Source organism: Heterostelium album (assembly GCF_000004825.1).
Source record: "Heterostelium album PN500 unplaced genomic scaffold PPL_scaffold3, whole genome shotgun sequence".
NCBI lineage: Eukaryota > Evosea > Eumycetozoa > Acytosteliales > Acytosteliaceae > Heterostelium > Heterostelium album.
Genome location: NW_008805065.1, coordinates 2024586 through 2047358, shown reverse-complemented (window position 1 = coordinate 2047358; position 22773 = coordinate 2024586). Strand labels below are relative to the sequence as shown.

General features: G+C 29.4%; 8 protein-coding genes and 1 non-coding gene across 9 annotated transcripts; 5 read left to right on the top strand and 4 right to left on the bottom strand.

The window, feature by feature from the left end:
- Positions 1-822: 822 nt before the first annotated feature.
- Positions 823-6275, top strand: irlD (putative protein serine/threonine kinase; the record flags this gene model as incomplete). The annotated part of the gene is made up of 5 exons (XM_020574351.1): positions 823-1180; positions 2058-2758; positions 2907-3067; positions 3150-5941; positions 6016-6275. The coding sequence occupies 5 exons, from the start codon at positions 823-825 to the stop codon at positions 6273-6275; spliced, it is 4272 nt and encodes a 1423-aa protein (XP_020436423.1).
- A 160-nt stretch (positions 6276-6435) lies between these two features.
- On the bottom strand, positions 6436-10418 carry irlE (putative protein serine/threonine kinase; the record flags this gene model as incomplete). Its single annotated transcript, XM_020574350.1, has 5 exons — positions 6436-6686; positions 6749-9286; positions 9524-9552; positions 9611-9767; positions 9827-10418. The coding sequence occupies 5 exons, from the start codon at positions 10416-10418 to the stop codon at positions 6436-6438; spliced, it is 3567 nt and encodes a 1188-aa protein (XP_020436422.1).
- A 567-nt stretch (positions 10419-10985) lies between these two features.
- Positions 10986-11066, top strand: PPL_03384. The gene has a single exon. It is a non-coding gene; the product is annotated as a tRNA-Ser (tRNA).
- A 970-nt stretch (positions 11067-12036) lies between these two features.
- PPL_03383 (uncharacterized protein) lies at positions 12037-13827 on the bottom strand (the record flags this gene model as incomplete). The annotated part of the gene is made up of 1 exon (XM_020574349.1): positions 12037-13827. The coding sequence occupies one exon, from the start codon at positions 13825-13827 to the stop codon at positions 12037-12039; it is 1791 nt and encodes a 596-aa protein (XP_020436421.1).
- Positions 13828-14660: 833 nt separating this feature from the next.
- On the bottom strand, positions 14661-15686 carry PPL_03382 (uncharacterized protein; the record flags this gene model as incomplete). The annotated part of the gene is made up of 1 exon (XM_020574348.1): positions 14661-15686. One exon carries the CDS (start codon positions 15684-15686, stop codon positions 14661-14663), a length of 1026 nt encoding a protein of 341 aa, XP_020436420.1.
- A 1780-nt stretch (positions 15687-17466) lies between these two features.
- Positions 17467-19626, top strand: PPL_03381 (uncharacterized protein; the record flags this gene model as incomplete). The annotated part of the gene is made up of 2 exons (XM_077398155.1): positions 17467-17493; positions 19588-19626. The coding sequence occupies 2 exons, from the start codon at positions 17467-17469 to the stop codon at positions 19624-19626; spliced, it is 66 nt and encodes a 21-aa protein (XP_077254276.1).
- Positions 19627-19726: 100 nt separating this feature from the next.
- lsm6 (LSM domain-containing protein) lies at positions 19727-19900 on the top strand (the record flags this gene model as incomplete). The annotated part of the gene is made up of 1 exon (XM_020574347.1): positions 19727-19900. One exon carries the CDS (start codon positions 19727-19729, stop codon positions 19898-19900), a length of 174 nt encoding a protein of 57 aa, XP_020436419.1.
- Positions 19901-20074: 174 nt separating this feature from the next.
- Positions 20075-21786, bottom strand: PPL_03379 (uncharacterized protein; the record flags this gene model as incomplete). Its single annotated transcript, XM_020574346.1, has 4 exons — positions 20075-20123; positions 20784-20913; positions 21011-21135; positions 21221-21786. The coding sequence occupies 4 exons, from the start codon at positions 21784-21786 to the stop codon at positions 20075-20077; spliced, it is 870 nt and encodes a 289-aa protein (XP_020436418.1).
- Positions 21787-21909: 123 nt separating this feature from the next.
- Positions 21910-22363, top strand: PPL_03378 (uncharacterized protein; the record flags this gene model as incomplete). Its single annotated transcript, XM_020574345.1, has 3 exons — positions 21910-21912; positions 22008-22069; positions 22120-22363. The coding sequence occupies 3 exons, from the start codon at positions 21910-21912 to the stop codon at positions 22361-22363; spliced, it is 309 nt and encodes a 102-aa protein (XP_020436417.1).
- Between the last annotated feature and the right edge of the window lie 410 nt (positions 22364-22773).

The window sequence follows — 22773 nt, the reverse complement described above, 5'->3', positions numbered from 1 at the left end:
AGAATTGTGTAAATTGTCATAATTGAGGTTGATAGGTAAGGTGAGCCATTTCATTTAAACACAACGGTCAAAAAAGTAACAATAAAAATTGTTTTTTCGCACATTGTGCAATTAGTAATTTATCACTCTAGAAGCATAAAGTAATAGTAATAAATAGTACTTTTGGTTTATTTTGTTGAATTTTATCAATAATTTGGACAAAATTAATTCAATTGATACCATTTTTTGTTTTTGCTATAGAATTCACTTCAAAAATGTAACTTTGTTATAACTTTTTATTAAGATTTTACTTTAATTTTAATTAATTATTTGTTTATCAAGTGTTTTGTTCATAAGTTTTAAACTTCACACTATTTTTAAAGTGGGTGGTAAAAACACTGCAGAAATGAATGTGGTTTTTTGAAATTATTGTTCTCATCTCAATCATTTACACTATGAATAAAGTTATAATGTTACACACTATTTATTACTATTACATCAGAGAGATAAACTACTAATTGCACTATGTGCGAAAAAACAATTTTTATTGTTACTTTTTGACCGTTGTGTTTAAACGAAATGGCTCACCTCACTTATCAACCTTAATAATGACAATTTACACAATTCTCCAGATTTAGAATGAATTTAATATCTCTATAAAATTGAATAGAAATACAGTTTTTATTCTTTGAGGATCATAGGAAATTAAATAATCTTAACAATATTCAAATAAACTCATAATTATTAATAAAAGTATAAATACCTATCAAAAGAATTGTTTAGAATATCATTCAAACTAAATCATAAATCATTTTATTATAGATATCTAAATTACTTAAAGAAATGAAAATTTCAATCATTTTGTTATTAGTTGTTTTGACTGTTTTTGCCTATATTGCATCTGCTGGCGACGTTACACCAGCATACTTCGAAACCACCGATGTTCATCATCAAACTGGATTTATCATCAAATTAATTGATGAAGAAAACATTAAACATGCCAGAGGTTTGCTTGATGGATCTATTACTGAACGACCACATTTCATGGGAAGAATTAGAAAAACCACAGCTAATTATAACCCAAGATTCAGTTTCCATTTGGACTCAAAAACAATTTCATTTTTTGATATAGCAATTGAAGTTTGCGATGCTAACACAAACTATGTAGAAGAACATTTAGATGAAGCATGTGGTGCTGTAAGTATTCTTTTTAGATAAATATTGTTTATTAATAAATAGATTACAAATTTTAATTTAAAAAATTTACGATAAAAATTTAGTTCTTACCTGGATGTATGTGGTGTCCATGGTCCAGTAGATTAGTTAAAGAAATTAAACATTAATAAAATACATGAAATCATTCATATTAATATGTTTTAACTCCAATTTAGAATTTTAACATAACTTACTTATTTTTGATAAGAATTGAAATAAAAAAATTTTACTAAAATTATACCTCCAATAATAATACCATTTCTATTGATTCTTCATTATCAAGACACAGACAATTGAAGTAAATATTAGTTAAATTACACCTACTGGCGTACCACTTCCACCACTTTCCACGCGAGTTTACTTAAAAATAAAAATAATACTAAAAAAGAATATAAAAGTGACACCTTCATTTATTCTCCAGATAGCTCTATGTTTGTTTTATAAAAAGAAAGGACAAGTTTATTTTACACCATCATAGAGTTGCAACTATATTATTGTAATATTACAAACAATAAAACTAATTTACAGTTTCAATTTATATAAAATCTGAAACAATACGCCATGAAGATTGCGATGTTTTATTACTTTTTCCATGGAAGAAAACAATCTTTTTGAATAGTTTTTTAAAAAAACCCAAAAAAAAAAAAAACTTTTTAATTAATTTTTGATATGATATTTATTTTTTAACAAGTTTAAATATATATATGAATAGAACAACAAATAATAGATAGAAAACATACCATAACACATAGCATGTATAGATAAATAAATAAATAATATAAAAATAATAATGTATAAAAAGTATTGTTTTGTTATATATGTAGATTTGCAGGTGCTTTCACAGAATCTATGTGAATTTATAGATTTCTTAAAACCAGATTACATTGCCATCTGCAATGAGAATATCGATACAAGTCTTGGATCACACTCAGCTATTCACTTGTTCTACCGCGATGACTATCCGAAGGAATGTTACATCGTCGACCGCCAACGATCGGCAAATCTCCGATTGTCGTTGACACACTTTACAGACGATCGATTCACCAATGCCAAACACGCGCAATATCACATCGACGAATCGATACTCTGTAACAACTACGAATATCCACTGGTGCCGACCGAGTATTTCTTTCAGCCTGGCTATCCCTATGATCTACCGGTAGGGCGTCTCGATTCCGAGCAGAGTAGCGGCATCGTTTGGTTCAGAGAGCACGAGTTGCCGTGGGTGTATGAGATGAAACCGCTGACCGATTCGATGCTCCACTACATCGATCTGACGCGCGACTATTACTATGTTGGAGATGCAGCTGCAAATATTAGCGATTCTGGTTTGGCGCTGATCGATAACACCAAGCTAGATCGACTGGTCGATATCTTTAGTAAAGCGACATTCGTATCACAGTTTTGGCATGCTTACAGACTATCGTATAACTACCCAATGAGAGATGACATCGAACTACTCATCTACAACAAAGACAATCAGCTTTTACAAACCGAACTGCCCGACGACAAGCAACTATACAATGAATCAGCAGCAGCAGAAGCTTCCCCTAGCCGACAACCTGTAATTCCCTCTGGCAGTATAATAAAGTTTAAACTGAAAGATGAATACAGTAAGTATTGCTTAGCGAACTAGTTAGCCTATTATCTTTCAATTTAACTAACTATCTAGTGTAATTGCATTAGCTAAAAGTTTATATAAATCAATACAGCATATCATTGATAATGGAACACCAGTTGCATATAGAGAATTGGAGATATCCACGATCTTTATAAACTCAAAAGGAACACCGATGGTTACAATTAGAGATCCTGAAAGTAACGCTCTGTTTCGATATTTATTTTGTGTTGATCAAACTACAAATTCAACAGAGTAAGTGTGGAGTAATTAGAAGTTTATCTCTGTAGAAAACAAAACATTATTTTATATTTACATCAATACAACAAATCTATAGATTATCGGAAATGATAGATAGAGCATTGGATAAACTTAGTGATGAAGCGATCTATTTGAATACAATCAAGTGTTTAGATCTTCATTTTCCAAGAGCGATCGAATCGTTTCTGATACGTAAAAACCTGTCGGACACTGTTAGATTCTATGTGTTGAAATATTTGATTCTTCACCACAGTCAGAGTTCACCCAATAGACTATTAACACTCGTGCAATATGTGAAAATCACAATTCCACAGATATCAAAGCTGAAAGGTTCTTTCTTCTTTCCAAGTAAGATGATGGAGAAAGAAAATGAACATCTTCATGAAAACGTCAATGTTCCACTGGTTTATATCGCTGCAAGCGTTGATAATCACATGATACTAAGTAATTTGTTTACAAAGGAATACAATATGCCATACCCGACGCTAGTGGATGTTCTCTGTGAATTCAATTCGCTGGAGGGTCTTCAATTTCTGTGGAAAAAACAAAATACCTACATCAAAGACAACCCCGATGCCAATCCCCTATGGACGATGGCACACTCGCAAAGCACGCCCGTAAAGTGGAAGATCTTTGATGAATGGGAGACGTTGGGATCGATCCTGCAGAATGAAAACAATCAACAACGTAAATTCTATATTGAAGATGTCGTTCTGCTGAAATCCAACTACGAATACCTCGAGGCGCTCCACGAGAAACAAGTCGAATATCCAGTGAAGCCGTTCAAGTGTTTCTGCTCACAGCCCTACTCTTCCTACAGAATGGCCGAGCTGACGACAGTGAGTTTGGCGGTAAGCGAGTGTAACACGATGATTCTCAACGAGTTTCTCAGTTTCCGAACACTGTTTCGTGGTGTTTTTCATGTGTGCGATGGAATTCTGGTGGAGTTGATCAACAAGCCAAACAATCATGAGGTGCTAGAGTATGTCGCCGGGATGAAGTTCACCAGTTCTCTATGGCCCATCTATATCAAAGACACAAAGATACCGTTTCTGACGTTCGGTTGGTTTATGGATACTATCGAGCTTTTGTTGTCCACTCCCGACTTTCCGTCATTCAACACAATCAACATTAGGACATCGCAGTTTTTGGAGCTGGCAAGACGATTCTTTGGTGGTCAATTCAACGCGAGTTACCTCACATTCCTACAAAACATTCCAACTCTTAGTTTGATCGATGTATTCATACTATTTGGTAAGATTGGACCACTCAAAGTTTTGTTAAAGCACAACGGAAACTATCTACCAAAGGAATCGACCAACCTTTTGAAATACAGAACCGAAGGAAAAGAAGAAGTCACCAAAATCATTGAAGAAATCAAACTTAAATATGAAGAGACATCGAAAATCATCGAAGAACTAGAGGGTAAATCAAGTAACAACAAAAAGAAAAAGAAACCGAAACCCAAGAATAATAACAATAAGAAAGATATTAAAAAAGAAAATGAAAAGCAAAAAGAAAAAGAGATAACAGAGGAAAAGAAAGATAAAAAAATAGAAGAGATAATAGATATAAAAGAAGAAAATGATAATAATAATAATAGTACTGAAGAAATAATTAGTAGTCAAAAAGATCAAAATAATATTAAACATCAAGAGCAAACCAATAACAAAACAACACCAACGAAACCAAATAGTAATCAAAGTAAACAATCATTTTCGAATAACACGCCTATACCTTCAATTACCTCATCTTCACCAAAACTACATATCAAAACAAATAATACCACAACAACATTAGCATCTTCACCACCAAAGTTAAATATTAAAATAAACAACACTTCATCACACAACAATCAGTCCAAAGTAACAACAACACAAAATTCAACTCCGACCGCTTTACCAACACACACTACACCAACATACGATACACAAATTGGTAAATTCAAATTCAATAGTTCAGATATCATTGGAAGAGGAAGCAATGCAACACTCGTGTTTCGAGGTGTTTGGAGTGACAGAGTTCCAGTTGCAATCAAAAGAATCGTCAAAGGATTCAATCATCTCATTGACAAAGAAATCGAAGTTTTGATTGAACTGACGACGAAATCATCACAATCTTCAAATTTAGTGAGATATATCGATCGAGAAGAAGATAAGAATTTCATTTATCTTGGATTAACACTTTGTGACATGTCACTTCAACAACTATTCGAAGATCCAACCAATTCAGAATTGAAGAATTCACTTTCATCGATATCATTGATCAATGGTATTGTTCTTGGTGTTCAATTCCTTCACAACAATCAAATTGTTCACAACGATCTCAATCCAAGAAACATTCTTTTCAAAGATTCACAATTATTCATCACAGACATGGGATTAAGCAAGATGATGGTCGAATCATCATTTGCATTCACACACACACCAAGTGGAACCGGTGGATATTATGCTGCTGAAGTGATCAACCACCAAAGAAAAACATCATCTGTCGATATATTCTCACTTGGATGTTTAATCTATTACATTCTGAGTGGTGGTAAACATGCATTTGGTGATAATATCATCATGAGAGTTCCGAACATTATCATGAATCGATTCGATCTCAAAGATATCACCGATGATTGTGCAATCGATTTGATCAGTTGGATGATATCATTTGAAGAATCAAATCGACCATCGATTCAAACGGTGATCAAACATCCATTCTTTTGGAATATCGATGACAAATTGAAATTCATTGACAAAACACATCAAACAATCAAGAAATATTCAACAACATCACTGAACACTCATAATAATCAAACATATCTCAAAGAATCATGGGATAAATCAATCGATCAAAATCTATTATCTGTTTTGAATGAAGGTATGTTCTATATTATTTGTAAAACACATTCATTTTACTCACAAAAATAAAACAAATATTATTTATTTATACAGGATCACAATATAATTTCAACAATGTCAAAGATCTTGTTCGATGTATTCGAAACAGTATTCATCATTACCAAGAGATATTTCCAGACGCTAACAACAAAAAGATATTGTGGTTCAAAAACCAACATATTGCATTCGAATACTTTGAAAAGAGACATCCAACATTATTAATTTATTTATATCAGTACTTTAGAGATCAATTTTATATTAATGCGAAAAACAAAGATTCAAATAATAATGGTCTTGATGAATATTTTCATTAATATAATAAAGAACTAAAAGATGTTTTATTAAAACAACGATATCATTATTGAGCTCTGTCTTACTACCTTTATTGTATTTTATTTTTTTATCTCTGGCAAGAAAAACCTAATGGAAAATTTTAGGACAAAAACAAATATGGTGTTAAAAATTTATTTAGTTTTATTGATAATATTCAGTTAAATAATTTGATGTGTCTTTTTTGGTGTTGTTATTGTGTTGATCTCTAAAGTATTGATATAAATAAATTAATAATGTTGGATGTCTCTTTTCAAAGTATTCGAATGCAATATGTTGGTTTTTGAACCACAATATCTTTTTGTTCAAATCTGAATATATCTCTTGATGGTGATGAATACTGTTTCGAATACATCGAACAAGATCTTTGACATTGTTAAAATTATATTGTGATTCTTAATAAGAAGATATATGCGTTAGTAAAAGGAATATTACAAGTTAATAACATTAAACATACCTTCGTTCAAAACAGATAATAGATTTTGATCGATTGATTTATCCCATGATTCTTTGAGATATGTTTGATTATTATGAGTGTTCAGTGATGTTGTTGAATATTTCTTGATTGTTTGATGTGTTTTGTCAATGAATTTCAATTTGTCATCGATATTCCAAAAGAATGGATGTTTGATCACCGTTTGAATCGATGGTCGATTTGATTCTTCAAATGATATCATCCAACTGATCAAATCGATTGCATATTGATTGGTGATATCTTTGAGATCGAATCGATTCATGATGATATTTGGAACTCTCATGATAATATCATCGCCAAATGCATGTTTACCACCACTCAGAATGTAATAGATTAAACATCCAAGTGAGAATATATCGACAGATGATGTTTTTCTCTGTTGTTTTATGACTTCAGCAGCATAATATCCACCGGTTCCACTTGGTGTGTGTGTGAATGCAAATGATGATTCGACCATCATCTTGCTTAATCCCATGTCTGTGATGAATAATTGTGAATCTTTGAAAAGAATGTTTCTTGGATTGAGATCGTTGTGAACAATTTGATTGTTGTGAAGGAATTGAACACCAAGAACAATACCATTGATCAATGATATCGATGAAAGTGAATTCTTCAATTCTGAATTGGTTGGATCTTCGAATAGTTGTTGAAGTGACATGTCACAAAGTGTTAATCCAAGATAAATAAAGTTATCATCTTCTTCTCGATCGATATATCTCACCAAATTTGAAGATTGTGATGATTTCGAAGTCAATTCAATCAAAACCTCGATTTCTTTGTCAATGAGATGATTGAATCCTTTGACGATTCTTTTGATTGCAACTGGAACTCTGTCACTCCAAACACCTCGAAACACGAGTGTTGCATTGCTTCCTCTTCCAATGATATCTGAACTATTGAATTTGAATTTACCAATTTGTTTATCATATATTGTTGCAAATTCTGTTGATATTTGTTTTACAGTTAACTTTACTGAACTCTGTGTTGGTTGTATTGTTGGTAATTTAGATGATTGATTATATATGTTTGTTGTATTATTTAATTTTGATTGTAATGAAGATGTCAAATTTGAATCACTTGTTCTAATATAAAGTTTAGTTGATTTGCTATATGAATTGGAATTTAATTTAATTGTGTTGTGTGGTTTTTTGATATTAATATCATTTATACTATTAGTTGTCTCTTCAATATTATTATTAACTTTTTTATTCTCTTTTATTTGTTCATTATTCTTAATCTTAATTATTTCTTTTGGTTGTATCTCTGTTATTTTATGATTCTCTTTTATATCATCTTGCTCCTTCTCTTTCTCTTTATCTATTATTTCTTTTTCTTGTGCTATTTCTTTCTCATGTACTTTCTTTTTATAAATATTCTTATTATTATTCTTTGACTTTACTTTCTTATTCTGTTTTTTACTTTTGTTTGATTTTCCCTCCAATTCTTCAATGATTTTTTGTTCTTGTTGTTGGAATTCATTGATTATTTTCATGATTTCATCTTTGTCTTCTGTTCTAAATTCCAATAATTTAATTGATTGTTTGGTCAGTCCGTATTGTTTTAGCATATATTTGACTCCATCATTTTCTCCGCAAAGAATGAAAATATCGACAAGAGATAGAGTTGGAAACATCTGGACAATCTTGTCATATTCGGAAAACATTGTACAAAAGTCAACATAGTCACCCAAAAAATGATATCCCACATCCAAGAACTGAGCTGTTTTAAATTCTAGAGTTTGAAGTGATGGAAATCCTGGTTTTGAAATAAACAAATCGAGGTCATCCATAAACCAAGCAAAAGCTACAAATGGTATCTTTTTGTATTTGGTATAAATGGGCCACGATGAATCTGAAATTTTCTTGTCTAGCAATTGTTTGATCAAATCAAACTTTTTGCGATACATCGCATCCACAATAGCAAGATCACAAGCATGAAAGACGGAACGAAATTGATGTTGGTGATCAATATATTGTTTGAGAATATTGAATCCATCGACATCATTCTGAAGCAAGATATAATTGAGTAAGGTGGTTTGTTTTTCTTTTTTGTAATTGAGTTGGCACTTTGGATCGTCACAGTAACAATCGGGGGGTCTATATGGGTATTCAATCTTATTCTTGTGGAGGAATTCAAGGTATTCGTAGTTACCATTAATTACTATTTCCAATTCTATATCTCGATTATAATCGAAATTAGAATAAATAGCACGTTTGTTTACTTTAAAGAAATGACTAATCTCTGAATATCTTGAAAAGAACTCTGTTCTCTTTTTGCTATTTGGATTGATATTGAGTGATAATATCCAAAATGGATTGGAATTTGGATTATCTCTGAGATAGGTTGGTTGTCGTTTCATCAATAGCTTGATTCCATCCACAGAATAAAAATTAAAGAGTAGATCGAGTGTTGGGAAAGCATATTTGTCATTATAAAGAAGTTCCATTGCATTGATATTGTCATACTTTGCAGCATGACCAAAAAGTGGATATTTATTACGGAGAGCATCGATCTCTTCTTCTTCGTAAAGAAAACCAATCATATTGCGAAGGTCTTGGGGCGTACGTAAGATCTGCTTTAAAATCTTGCAGGTCCAATGTGATACAGATTGATTGTTGACACTAAATAAATATGCAAATATTTGGAACTTAACACTATCTAATAGTTTAAGTCTCAGAAAGGAGATGATGGCAGTAGGTAATCGCAAATCAATAGATTTGTATGAATAATGCATGGTTTTACTGTAATCGAGTTTACTTAATGCTTCATTAATCATATCGATCAATCTGAAATAAAAATTAATGGTTAATTAAACTAAATTCATTATTTGACATCTTTACTTACTCTTCAATATAAGTATCAATACTAAATAAATATTTGAATAGATTACAAAGATTAGGTTCTTCTTCTCCATTCTTATCCTTGCTGTCGATCTCAACAGGTTTACCATAAACTTCTCCATTATCAATAATATATTGTATCGATTGCTTTAAACTAACAACTAAAGAGTTTGTATTAAAAAAGTGTTTGAGTGCATTGTAATGATTTAAAGATACATACGATATTCTTGTTTTGGTTTGAATTTAATGATACTTCCAGATGGAATTACAGGTTGATTTGAATTGGATTGATCGTAAAATGGCTTATCTTGTGGATCTATTGTCATTAACAATTCCGTGTAATTGTCTTTGTTGTAGATTTCCAAGACAATGTCATCTTTCATTCCAATACCAACACCGATCTCATCACAAAATGTCTTTACACAAAGTGATTTGTTTATGATGTCTGATAGTTGATTGAGATTGGTAAAGTCTATCAATAACGACTCGTTGTTTCCAACGATATAATATCCTTTAGATAGATCGACAAAGTAAAGCTTCTCAGGATGTTTGATGACTGATAAACGGAGAAATGGGATATTATATGGCTCTAGTAAAATAATACCAGTAGCTATATCTTGGTTGTCATTCAATGATTCTTCTATCGATGTTATCGGTTCAGAGAGATACGGTTTGACATCTGGGTAATGATAATTGGATGACACTCGGTCAAGGTGTTGAAGTTCAGAGGTAGAAAATAAATTTTCTAACAGACCGCTATCTTTGAATTCGAATAAATTATCTGGATAGTGATTCTCATAGAAAACATACATAAATTCGTTCTTTTTTTTCAGCTTAGGTCGAAATCTTGATTTGCTGAAAGCTACTCGATCTGGTTTTAGTATATCTAATATCTCTCTATATGAGATCGAAAAATATTGAGAATAAATAATAAAACAATATTTCATAGTTAATATAATAAATACTGATATCTATTTTAATAGATTTGAATAATTAATCAAGTAGATCTGAATAAATTATTATTAATAATATCATTTTTTATTAATCAAAAAATTTGTATTTTGATTTATTTTCAATGATAGGGATCGTATTTTTCATAATTATTTTCATTCTGTGTGTGATATCTGTTTGATTTATTTGATAGTATTCTATCAATGAAGATGAAAGGGGGGAGAAAAAATTTTTTTTTATTTTTTTTTTTTTGTTATATAAATATTTCGATTGGCTGGTATTTACTATCAAGGTATCATATCTTGAATTTGATAATCATTCAAATGAAACCTTCGGCCTAACGTTATTAATGTGATTGGAACTTATTTGTAAAGTTGAAAACCACCAAAATGGGACACATAACGAAATTTTTTCATTTTCATTCAAATGACACCTTAGCCAAGTGGTTACGGCGATTGACTAGAAATCAATTCCCTTCGGGGGCGCAGGTTCGAATCCTGCAGGTGTCGACCAGTTTTTAAACAAACTTCCCATAAAGCGCGCATATATACCGCACATATAGATATTGAAATTAATTATAAATACAGTATCAGGCTGATTTGACTAGAACGCGTATCAGTTGGTTAGAAGAAAGGACAACATCACTACTCTCGTTTCACTTGTCTTTCATCAAATCTGGAAATTCTATTGTAAATCCTATTTTGGCGGTACTCCACTCCACGATAACAACCTACTATCTAATGAATCTATCATTAATGAATATATACAGCACTTATCAGTAATGAAATTAATTATAAATAACAGTATCAGTAACTTACAATCCAAACTTAAATAACCAATAACCAATCAAATGTCAGCCAACTATTATTTCCTCTTCTTCATTTCTTCATTTTCAAATTAACCAATTCAATCATCAGTATTCTCATCAGATTAACAATCTATTAATATCATTAACTAAAATAATTATAATAATAATCAAAATAGCAATCAATTGCAGAATTATGAAAAAAGTAAAAACTGTAAAAAAAAAAAAAAAAAAAAGAAAAAATTTCGATGGTTTACACATCAGGCCCAAGCCTGCTAGTTACTGTCGGTGTCAACTTCATGGGGTCCAAGATTGTATTTAAGATACTAGATTAGTACGTTCTCCTTTCAAGTCGGGAAGAACACCGAGTGGTTTACACACGTACCCGCTTAGAAATCTAAGTGGCTTAATTACTCCGTCTGCCAAACCAAATCAATGGGAACATCATCCCTTACTCAAAATGATGGCCATTCCAGCCGGTCAACACAAAATGATGTCATTGTCAAAATAAAACCTAAACACTCTAAAATTTAATGTCATCGAGTTTAATAAAACTTTTATTTTACATCATTTATTTGTAGTAAAAACAGTTATTATACAGACTATTAATATTTGGTAGACTTAAATTGCAGTTGGTTTTTATTTTTATTATTAATATTTATTATAAAACCTATTTAAAAGGTAATTGATGTAGATGCACACCATTCTCTATTATGATTCTTAATATCTCTCAAGAATGGTTCACATTGATTGGATTCAATTGAATATTTGAAATTACAATCATTCGATGAACCGAATGAATAGATATAACTTGATGTTGGTGATTCTCGATGATACATCACAAATGATAACGTTCCCTCTAGATGAGGAATTGAATTGAGATCGTTTGTTTGTTTGGTTTCAACATTGTATTGGATGAATCGTTTGTGTGTTGTATCTAATATGAAGAAGTTTCCATTGTTATCATGACATGCAGAGGATGGTAAAATGTTGTCAATTTGATGATCTGATATCGTTCTACTTGTCAAATCGAATTGAAATATCTTATTTTGATTGAATGATACTGAATATAATGAACCTTTGAAGATCATTGAGGATACTTGAGTAAGATATCCTTCTGGTAATTGATGATATGATTCAAATTTCTTTGTCTTGATGTTGAATCGATCAATTCTATTATCTATATTCCAACCATTAACTAAATAGATATGATCTTGACCATCATAACAAACAGATATATTAGAATCACCTCTGATGATATCTTCAATAAAATCATATTCTACTGATTTTGACTGTATAGATATTTTAATCCATTTCCTAGTACAATAAGATCCACCGAATATATAGACATATTCTCCAATTGAAACAATCGAGGAGAACGTTCCCCAAAAATCATAATCAAACTGTAATTCTTCAATTGAATAGTTGTTAGATGTGTTGATCAGAGTAGCTCCTTTTGTTGATTTGTGTGTTACGAAAATATATGATTGTTCATTTCTATTGTAGTTGCTGGATGTTTTTTTCGCAAGATTAATTGATTGCTTAATGATTGAATTCAATTGATTGAAATCAGGTTTATTAATTGATAGTTTATATGATGATAATGAATTGTCATTATTGTCAGTGATTGTTGTTGATTTACTGAATTGATTATTATATTTATGAATAATATCTAATAATAATGATGATGAATCATCGGAATGTTGTTTGAGAAGCTCATCCATATTGAAGATATCAAGATGTTCATTGAATAATGTTTGATTATTATCGTTGATGAATGATTGTAATGATGTACTTGATATAACTGATTCAATGATTGTTGCTGTTGAATATAATGATGTTGTATCTGGTAACATTGATTGATTATCACTACATGTACTATTTCTATTAATATTACTATTACTATTACTATTATTTAATTTATTAAATATCATTATAATATTTATTAAATATTTCAAATGATTTATATTACTATCGATTTGATTTGTAATTATACCCTTATCATTGATAATATCTCTTTGTAGTTTATGTTCTTCTGTGATTAGATATTGATGTAATACTTCAAAGTGTTGTTTTATATCATTCTCTGTAGTTGTTAATGATTGATATCGAGATGTCGATGATCTTAATGATTCCCATATTGATTTAAGTTTATTCTTGATTTGTGAAATTAACTTGGTATTATCATTATTATAGGAACTTTCATTATTAGTACTGTCATTATTAATATTGTTAACATGATTATTGGTTGTCGTTGTTGTTGTTGTTGAATATGCACTATCAATAATATCATCTAATTTTAATGTATTCAATGAATCTTTGATGTCATCAATATGCTCCCAATGATTTGAATGATCAGGATGCTCTCTGTTATGACTACTGATACATTTTGAACAAAACAAACTATTACATTGATAACAAATGAATTCAAGTGATCTTTGATGATTAAAACATTTAATTGTCATTCTTAATTAAATTTACTAACATTACTCTTTTAAACAAAAATTATCAAAATTTAAATTTTTAAGTTTTTTCAAAATAATTTTTTTAAAATAAAAAAATAACAAAGAAAAGAGAAACATCGTTACACCATTTATTTTTTTATTGATCAGAAAAAAAACCTATTTTTGATTTGTTAGTGTTATGATGTTATTTATTTAACTATCAACATAATTAAAGATAATAAATTCTAGTAAATTTAAAACTGACTGATTAATTTAATCATTTACTTTTTTAATTTTAATATCAAGATGATGAATAAAAAAGTATTATTTTAATCACTTTTAGTTTCATCCACAAACCACAACATCGTTTAGCTACCCTAATACTATCATATATAAACAATAATCAGTAATTCTAATAGGATATTATGATCAAAGGGGGTTATGATACTTGAAACACATACTTTAAACAATATATTAACAATAGTATGAGCGAGACTATAGTAGAACAGCTAACTCTATAAGCAATAATATTGGTGTTCAGTAGACAACGACTCTGAATTGATTTAACTTGGTACTTCTATTGTACTGTTACATCTAAAAAATATGAAAATTAGTATATTAATAATAAAATAAAGTTTTATTGGTTAACCGGAATCGAATATTGTAAGTTTGTTTTGGTTTATCAAAATATAATTAATATTGAATATAACTCGCCCGCTAATAAATAATATCAGAAGTAGAGTAATAAAAGGAAAAGATAAATATTTGTATAATACAATTTAGTTTTTATTTGATATTTTTACAATTACAATTTAATTTTTAAAGTTTTTTTTTCTTAAATTATTTTAACATTTTTAAACTTGTGAAGAACCAGTGTTATTGTCTTGGTTCGCGCTTATACCGACAATTTTGTTGGTTGGTTGTTGAGTTTGACCTACTGATTCTTCGAGATCGTGGTTGGCAGCGGCAGAAGCATCGTTGGAGTGGAACTCCATCTTGTTCATCTTGTCGGACCACTGACTTGATTTGTTGCTTGAGGAAGTCGATTGATTCATCTTCTTTGATTGTGGAATCAAGAAGATCAATGTGGAAGAACTGAAAATGATAAAAGTACCACGGGTAATGAAAAGCCATGCCAGCATGCCACTGAAGTTCTTTGGCATGATGTAGCTGGAACCGAACGAGACGGCAGTCATCAGCAAGGCAGCTGCAACGACGTAGGCAGAGAGACGAGTTACCTTCTTCACTTTACGGTAGGTCTTTTCGGCGTTGTCACCGTGTGCGGCAATCGACGAGACACTCTTGTACTCACGCCAGATGAAGAATCCCAAAAACAAGAATCCCAAACTGGTACCGAATCCATAGGATGCGATCCAGGCGTTGGTTGCTTGGTATGGCCACCAGATCTTGATTGCAATGATCCAACCGACAAAGTGCATGATGGTGAGGAAAATAATTGCCCAACGTACAATGGGGAAGACTTTCTGGGCTGTCTTTGAAAAGTTAACGGAAAGGATGATATCACACCACGACACGAGAATCCAGAGATACGCAGAGAAATAAAAACCGATACCAAAGAGGAAGAGTGTGGTTGGACCGTAGATCTCAACAACTTCGGCAAACAATAGGATAGTACGAATGGATTGTGTGAGATTGGCAAAAGTCAACAATGAATTACTGATGTAGATGGCAGTCTTGTAGTGTTCACGTTGGATCCAGAGACGACGACAACCCTCAGCAAACATGGCAAAGAAAAGAATAAATGTGATACTTTGGAATGCGCGACATCCACCCACTGGACATGTACCAAAAGAGTCTGGCAGAAACACAGAAAACACTGGATCGCAATAACAATATACCCAACCTTCTGGAGCTATCATTTTTTTATTTTATAAATTGTTTAAAATAAAATTCGAATTGATCTTGATTTGGATTTTGATCGATTTTAAATTATTGAATCGGAGATATATTTCGGTTTTAAAATTATTATTTTTCTTTTTTAAAAAAAAATAATTTAATAATATCGGAAATAATAATAATAATACAAATAATAATAAATAATTAAATTCTTATTGTTAATAAATTATTGTACACAATGGAAAACTAAACTCTCTCTAAGAATAATACTAATACTAATTGATAAAATTGTAAAAGTTTGTATTGTCGACAAAGATAGATGTTTAGGAAACTGATTTAGAACTGAATAATAAATAAAAGAATGAAATAATGTAATTCAAACTTTTGAACAAATGTAGTAATTGTTAAGAGATAAATTGATGATGTATGTTATTGTTTGTTGTAACAGATAACAAAAACAATTTTTTTTTTTAAAAGGTTATAATAAATAATTATTGCTGTGAATGTTTTTGATTGTTGTTATTTTTTTTTTTTGACTGTTACAATGTTGTTTTTGTTGTTATATAAAAATATTATATCTGTTTATTTAACTGAAAGATTTGTTGTTGTTGTTGATTGTTACTTAGAAGTGATCACTGGTGTTTAAATAGTCATTGGCAGTAGTGATTGTTGTGGCAGGAAAAAATAAAAAGAAAAGAAACTAAACAGTACAACAACAAAACTACTACTAAACTACAATTAGTGATAAGATAGTGTGGAGTTTTAGAGATGTGTGTGTGTGATCAATGTGTGTGTGTTTTTTTGTGTTTGTGTGTGTGTGTGATTTGGAATCTCTCTAAAGTTATAATTATATTTATAAAAAGAAAAGCTGAGCTTCAACTCTGATCAGAGTACGATAAATAATATTAATAATAATTGATGATAGTAGTATAGAATTCTTCTTTTCTGTTTGATTGATTGTACTACCATTCGATTCTAATGAGATACCCTCCATATTGTTGGTGTTATAAATGATGTTAATGAAGGAGAAGATCACCTGCAGTTCCATCATTTAAAATGCTTTTATTAACATCTAAAACAACAAAAAAAACACAGTCAGGAACTGAATCATGAGATAATCCTTAATTGTGTGATTGAATTCTTACACACAACACAAACACACAAACACAATCAGCAGCAAGAATTGACACAACCAATTAGGTAACACATGTAGCTGACTATAGTAACCGTACGAGATGGAATTCCCACTTCCATCAAGAGATATAAAAAAGGTGAAAGTGAACCTTTTCAACATTAAATAATAACAATATTGTTGTTGCTGTTACTGTTAGGACCACCTCTTAATGTGGTGGTGTTTGTCTAATAAGTTGAGTAAAAGGTTTTGTGTGTGCGATTTAGAGTTAATGATTATTTGCACATTCAATTAACATTGAATAAACACTTTTGTTTTTTTATAAAAAATGTGTAGTGGTGTTTTATAAATGGTGGGTGGGTGATTTGTGATTGAATGGATTGTGGGTATCTTTTCAACAATAAAACAGTGAGTGGTGTGGTGGTAACTCTGATGAACATAGAGTGGTTTTTTAATTTATTTTTCATCTTTGATTTTAAGTTTATTATCATGAGATTTCAATCATCAAAGAACTTAGCTGAAAAGTTTTTTTTTGTTTAAAAAAGGAAATAATACTTTTTGGATCATAGCATCCAACATTTGTAGTTACAAATTAAAATAATTAAATGATCATCTAAACACCCACCACATCATTTTTTGCCCAACAAACAATCAAACAAAAAGAATTTAATATGAAAAAAGCTGATAAAGATGATCAGGTAAGTAAGCAAATCAATTGGAGCTTTCAACTAATTAAATGAATATAAGAAAATAATATGAGCCACTACTTTGCACAAAGAATCATCTGAATTTGAGAATGATCAATTGAATTGAATTTGACTACCACTAACAAAAGTGTGTTTTTTCTAACCAAACTTAAACACACTCACATAGTACTTCACACACAAAACCAACAGATAATATTTCTATAGTAAGAGATGAGTTGATTTGAGTTTTGGATAGTGGTGTTTTTGTGTGTTAGTGTTAGTTTAGTTTATTTCTTTTTTTGAAGATGGTGATCGACTACTACTACTATTCGATATAATAGTACATGGTTACTAAGTTATAGCTTTTTAATTTAACACATTCTATCTATCTATTATTAACACATTGTGTTTGTGTTTATGTGTGTGTGTGTGAAAATGAATCGATTTGTGGTTGATTGCAATCAACAATCTCATTGTAAATGAAATGATTGATTGATAAGTATTTTAATTATAGTCCGAATAATTTTTAACACTGCAGTGCAATCACACAATGATCGATTGTACAATCCAATGTATCACCATATTCTCTAAACTATTGTCATACCTATTTTAAACACCAACAAGTTGAAAAAAGTTCATCTACCACTGGTCTCAAACCAAACCTTTTTTCAATCCAATCCTTAATTTGAATAAAACAATTCAATCTCTCCCAAACATTAATGTTGATGTTAGCTAATATTATAGTTTTAAATCAATTATATGATTAATATTTTTAACTGACGACACACTGTTCGTCTTGCTCCAGACTTTCTAAAATGGTGTCGGTTTGTGTCGGTCACACAACATTTTGATCTAGGATCAATTTCATTGATCATTGGTAATTTATTTATAAATCAACCATGGTTGATTAGTTGTTTTAAATGATACACACTTATTGATCATTGCAACATAAAAATTAAATTTAACACTACCTCTACTAACACTTTAACCACTTCCTTCTAGAGTCTTACCATTGTATCCGTTAAATTATTATCTTGAAACATTTTTTGTGTTTAAATTAATTGTTTGAAGATACAAGATCGTTCTTTACTTTTTTTATAGTAGTAATCTTTGAATAAGAAGATCCTTCATCATAAGTTCTAAATACATCAAAAAGTGATAATTTAAATTCATTCTCAAATGAAATCAATGCATTTGAAATCTCAAAGCACAAGACAGCTCAACCGATAGATTCTTATATTTTTAACTTTAAAACTTCGAGAAATGAATGATCAATAGAAAGATCTGTAAAATCAATGAAAATTTCTTATCAACTAATTCTCTCCAACTTCCCTAGTCATAAGATTCTTAAACCAATGTTTCATTGGATAATATTTTTGGTAACTTAAGAAATAGCTTTATAAAACACCTAATTATACCAAAAGTTTATCCCATCTCCTTAGATACGATCTAATAAATCATCCCATTACAAATCAAATATAAAACGACCTAATTCTCTCTTTTATTGTTTTAACTATCTACTAGCTATGAGAAACAAGATTAATTGTCTATCAATAAAATCGATATCTAATTGATTTAATTCAAATTAAACAGTTTCTATATCTTTTTTTCTATCGAAGATATTCAAAATTTGAATAAATTATTTCTCAAAAAAAATAAATTAATTATTAAAAAAAACTTTATTATATATATTATTAACATATATAAATATTTGTTATTACTATTAAAAATCAAAGAAATAAACTTTTTTTGGGTGCACCGGGGTATACTTTTTTTTTACTAAAAAAGGAAGAATATATTTTGGGCAGATTGATTGATTGATTTAATCAACAACACAACTTCCACCTCACCACTTTTACAAAAAAAAGTAAATATGTTTTTGATCAATAAACTTTAATATCTTTTTTCTTTTGTTTAGATCTATGCCCCCAAAAACTAAATTTGGTTACATCTGTTTCCATTATCTTTTATTCTTACAATAATAACAAAGAAGTTTGAATTCAACTCCATTCCATTAATTAAACGATATTTTTAAATCATTCGTTCTATATTTCATGATTGCACAACAACTCTCATTACAGCTGTATTTAGTTGATTAAAAAATAGTTATACAATGAACATTGGAGAGTTTTCGATTTTCAATAAATTTTTTTTTTTTTTTGAAAATAATCAAAAATTTAATTAAAAGTTATAATATCTTTTTTTAGAATAGTTTAACTTCTTATTTATAAATTTATATCGAAAGATGTCAGCTGCAGTTCAACAACAACATCAATCAAACAGCAACAACAATAACAATGCCCAATTTAACTTTTTTAAAATGTGTATAGGTAGACCTGTTGTTGTCAAACTCAATAACGGTGTAGAATATAGAGGTATGAATGAACAACCTAAATCAAGCAATGAGAAACAAAAATAAAAAACAGCAAAATCACAACAAGACAACTCAACCGTTACTCGAAACAACAATCACACCCCACACAGATCTATCTAACCTATCTAACTATCTTCTATCTTCCTATCTTCCTATCTTTTTCTTTGTTTTAACAATGATAATGATTGATTGATTGATTGGTAGATCGATCAGATCAGATCAATATATTTTCATGAAATGATAATAATATCTATTTCTTAACGCTTTTCTTTTAATGAATTATCAAATAAAACAAAAAATCAAACTAACAAACTTATCTGTAATGATATTGATTTAATATAGGTATTCTTGAAGTAGTAGATGGTAATATGAATATTGTAATGGAACAAACCGAAGAATATTTGAATGGTCAACTGAAAACTAAATATGGTGACTGCTTCTTGAGAGGAAACAATGGTAAGACACAAACAACATCAACATCATCACCATATCAGTTAATCATATCTTACGAACCTATTACTAATCTTTACCTATTTATAGTTTTATATATATCAGCGCAATCAAAGAAATCAAACTAGAATAAATAAATAAAATAAAAAACAAATATATATAGTTGTATAAATAACGAATTAGTTCGATTACTTAATAGATGATAGTTAAGATAGATGATTTATATATAAGTTAGATGTATTTCATTCAATATTGTATTGTTTAGTTTAGTTTTGTTTAAATATGTATAATATAATACAATAACATTAAATTATTTACAAATATATTTAGTTATGTTTATTGTTTTTGTTGCTATTGCTATTTACTAGTCTGATAATATTCAGCAATACTTTGATTCAGTGTTGGTGTAGTTGCGTTGCTCTCGCTTGTCAAGTTGAAATAATCAATGTCTTCGAGTCGACAAGGCAGATATTGATACTTTCTACCGGTGTTCTTTTGATAGTCCAAAAGATGTGAAACTAAAACGCCTGGTGTTATAACAATCTTTAGTTGTTTCTTTATCATATTACATTCTTCTTGAGTATAGATTGCATGATCATTCCAAATATCTATTATCTTTATATGAATTATTATTATTATTAATATTATTAGTCTGTCTATTGCTATTGTAACAACAACAATAATAATATATAATATAATATATACATACAGAGATTATCTTATTTCTTTGAATATGATTTGCATTTGTAAAGAATTGTAAAATTAACGGTAGTTGTTGATAAACTCTTTTTATATAATTCTCTTGATATCCATTCATCACTTTGATTGCACTATATATATATAAGTATTGTCAGTATAAGGATAAAAAAGATGATATATATGGTCGTAGTCTATAATTATTGTTTGTTTACATACCAAAAATGTAATACATCATTTATTAGATATAATAAAAGTATATTCTGATCAATGCTGTTTAATGGTATTCTCTGTACTATTTGGTCAATGATAATACTTGCTCTACCTTCATGTCCAATCATCCAATCTTTAGTGTTTCTTATATAGTTATTTGAATTTACAAGTCCATTCAATATTTCATTGAATTGAAATATTAATGTATTATCATCAACCAATGGTTGTGGTGTTGCTTGATTTTGTAACTGTTGTTGTTGTTGTTGTTGTTGTTGTAAAGCTTGTTGATATTGTTGTTGTTGTTGCTGTTGCTGTTGTTGACTATGATATTGTTGCTGTTGTTGAAATTGTTGATGTTGTTGTTGTTGATGATACTGTTGTTGATTGTATTGTGGTGGTTGTTGTATATATTGTTGCTGATGATGATGATGGTGATGTTGTTGATTCTGTTGCATATTATAGTTCCATTGTTGTTGTTGCTGTTGTTGCGTTGGTTGCTGAGGTAATGTTTGTTGATTATAATATTGTTGCTGTTGTTGTTGTTGTTGTTGTTGGTAGTAATTCTGATTCATTTTTCATATTCATTCACTAATAATAGATAGATAAGAAAAGAATGAATCTTTTAACCTTAAAGGATTAAAATCTTTGTTGCCAGAAAACAAAAATATAACTTTAAAAAATTTTGGTTAACAAAAATGGTGATTCATTTTTGATGATTTGTTTCATTTGAAGAGAATGTCTCTTTTCTATTCTACATTTTATCTTTAGATATTATTAAAATCTTTGCTTTAAGTTGAAAGAGATATATAATATATTACAAACAACTACTACAGGATCTTTATGCTCTTCCTCACAGTAATTTAACGCATCACAGTATTCACTTATAATTTTAAAATAATATTAAGCCTCTTTGGTTCACAGCTAACTACGAATATCATTGAAGGTCCAACCGAGATACAAGAGATCTTCAACCGTTTAGTAGCTTCTGACTCATCCCTTAACATCGTAGAAGAAATAGTTGAATGTAAAATATTAAAAAAAACTAGATTTAATAATAGACAAGAATCCGAAATAGTTTTAGCAAAATTCATGTTGTTTGTAATATATATTATATTGATCGATGTTTGCAAACTTAAAGAAAAGCTTTAAAATTAAAATTAAAAATAATTAAAATAACAATTTCCAAGATATTAAAAAAAAATAAAAATTATATTAATTGATTTGGATCGATCAAACATATTTTTATTTATTTTTTTGATATCTTTATTTTCAATAGATTTAAACATATAATTTACTGGTTATTTATAAATATAAAGAATTACCCCATTATTCAACTTATGATCGACCCAATTTGATACCAATCATTCCCGAAATTTGCAAAAATTTCAAATAAAAAAATAATTTTTGCAAAAAAAAAAATTCAAAATCAAAAAAATCAAAATTGTGGCTGTTGAATTAAACAATTATGATCATTCATTGTGATTATTTTTTGATTATTTAAAAAAATAAATATTTTTAAATAATATTGTTATTTTTATCTAAATATTTTAGATTTTGAT